Genomic DNA, 1755 nt, shown 5'->3' on the forward strand with positions numbered 1-1755 from the left:
AGCAGCAGCAGCAGCAACAGCAGCAGCAGCAGCAGCAGCAGCACGGTAGCAGCAGTAGCAGCAGCAGCAGCTGCTGCTGCTGCTGCTGTGGCGCTCCCTGTGACGGTATGGTTGCTGCTGCAGCTGCTGCTGTAGCTGCTGCTGCAGCTGCTGCTGCCGTGCAGCAGCCAGAGTGGCACCAGCAGCGCCCGCAGCAGCAGCAGCAGCAGCAACAGCAACAGCAGCAGCAGCAGCAGCAGCTGCTGCTGCTGCTGCTGCTGCTGCTGCTGCATGCCCGCCCCGATATTTCGAATATCAGCAGCCTTTGCCTATTGGCTGCGCTACAGCTGCTGCAGCAGCAGAGGCTTGCTGCAGCAGCAGCAGCGCTCGCTGCAGCAGCAGCACCAGCAGTGATTGCTGCAGCAGCAGCACCGCTCGCTGCAGCAGCAGCAGCAGCAGTGGTTGCTGCTGCAGCAGCACCGCTCGCTGCAGCAGCAGCAGCAGCAGTGATTGCTGCTGCAGCAGCAGCAGCAGTGATTGCTGCTGCAGCAGCAGCAGCGGTGGTTGCTGCAGCAGCAGCACCAGCACCAGCAGCAACAACAACGGTGATTGCTGCAGCAGCAGCGGCATTAGCAGCTGCTGCGGCCCCTGCTGCTGCTGCTGCTGCTGCTGCTGCTGCTGCTGCTGCTGCTGCTAGTGTAGTAAAGAGATGAGTGGATATATTTTGTTGTTATTTTGTTAATATTGAGCTGTACATACACCCCAAACTGAGCTGTCTCCGCTTGATGTTTTTTGTTTGCTGCAGCAGCAGCAGCAGCAGCAGCAGCAGCAGCAGCAACAGCTGCAGCAGCAGCAGCTGCTGCTGCTGCTGTTGCTGCACATAACAGCAATAAAAATAATAAGTAAATAAATAAATAAATAAGTAACTGCTGCCGCTGTTGCTGCTGCTGCTGCTGCTGCTGCTGCTGCTGCTGCTGCTGCTGCTGGAGAAATTCCCCTCTATATACATAATGCTTGTCTGGGGTGTATAGGCAGCTTTCATTAAAAAAAAAAAAAATAAAAGACGAAGCGGCCGCTTAACATTTATATTAAACAGCAAAAACAGCGTTGCTTGCTTCTGCATGCATGCCAATGCATGCATGCAAGTGCATGCATGCAAGTGCATGCAGGCGCATGCATTCACGCATGCATACAAGTGCATGCATGCATGCAAGTGCATGCAAGCGCATGCATTCATGCATGCATGCAAGTGCATGCAAGCGCATGCCTGCAAGTGCATGCATGCAAGTGCATGCAAGCGCATGCCTGCAAGTGCATGCATGCATGCAAATGCATGCACAGGAGCAGCAGCACTCGTTACAGTTCCCCCATTCGAGTGTTTGTGTTTTATTTATTTATATTTATTTTGTTTGTTTATAAAGTAAATGAACATAATGTTTGTATTTATTTTAATATTTTATGTATATTTTGTTGTTTTTGTTTGTTCTTTTTGCTGCTGCTATTTGGGGTGTATACGCAGCTGCTGCTGCTGCACGGTAGCGGTTTCCCTCGAATATATATCCGTTTTTTTTCGTATAAAAACAAAAATAAAGAAAAATATAAATAAATAAATAAAATAAAAGCGTAAACAGAAGAAAAAAGGTAAAAAAGTTTAATTTTATTTGGGGTTTCTGAGTATAAGTATGACGGCATCACCGCGTAGAAAAAGCTTCGATATGAATCTATCTTTATTTACATGTTTTTGTTTTTTTTTTCCGCCGCCTTTTGTTGTCTCCG

At 48.9% G+C, this 1755-nt stretch overlaps 1 protein-coding gene across 1 annotated transcript in view; it reads left to right on the top strand.

The window, feature by feature from the left end:
- Positions 1-692, top strand: part of EMH_0015110 (GTP-binding protein, putative) — a gene marked incomplete at both ends in the record, with an annotated part of 2525 nt that extends 1833 nt beyond the window's left edge. The window contains 2 exons of the mRNA XM_013500312.1: positions 1-105; positions 327-692. Of these exons, the coding sequence (XP_013355766.1) occupies positions 1-105; positions 327-692 (471 nt within the window). The remainder of the gene's footprint in view (positions 106-326) is intronic.
- Between the last annotated feature and the right edge of the window lie 1063 nt (positions 693-1755).

This window comes from Eimeria mitis, genomic scaffold (assembly GCF_000499745.2).
Source record: "Eimeria mitis Houghton genomic scaffold, Emh_scaff526, whole genome shotgun sequence".
NCBI classification, from domain to species: domain Eukaryota; phylum Apicomplexa; class Conoidasida; order Eucoccidiorida; family Eimeriidae; genus Eimeria; species Eimeria mitis.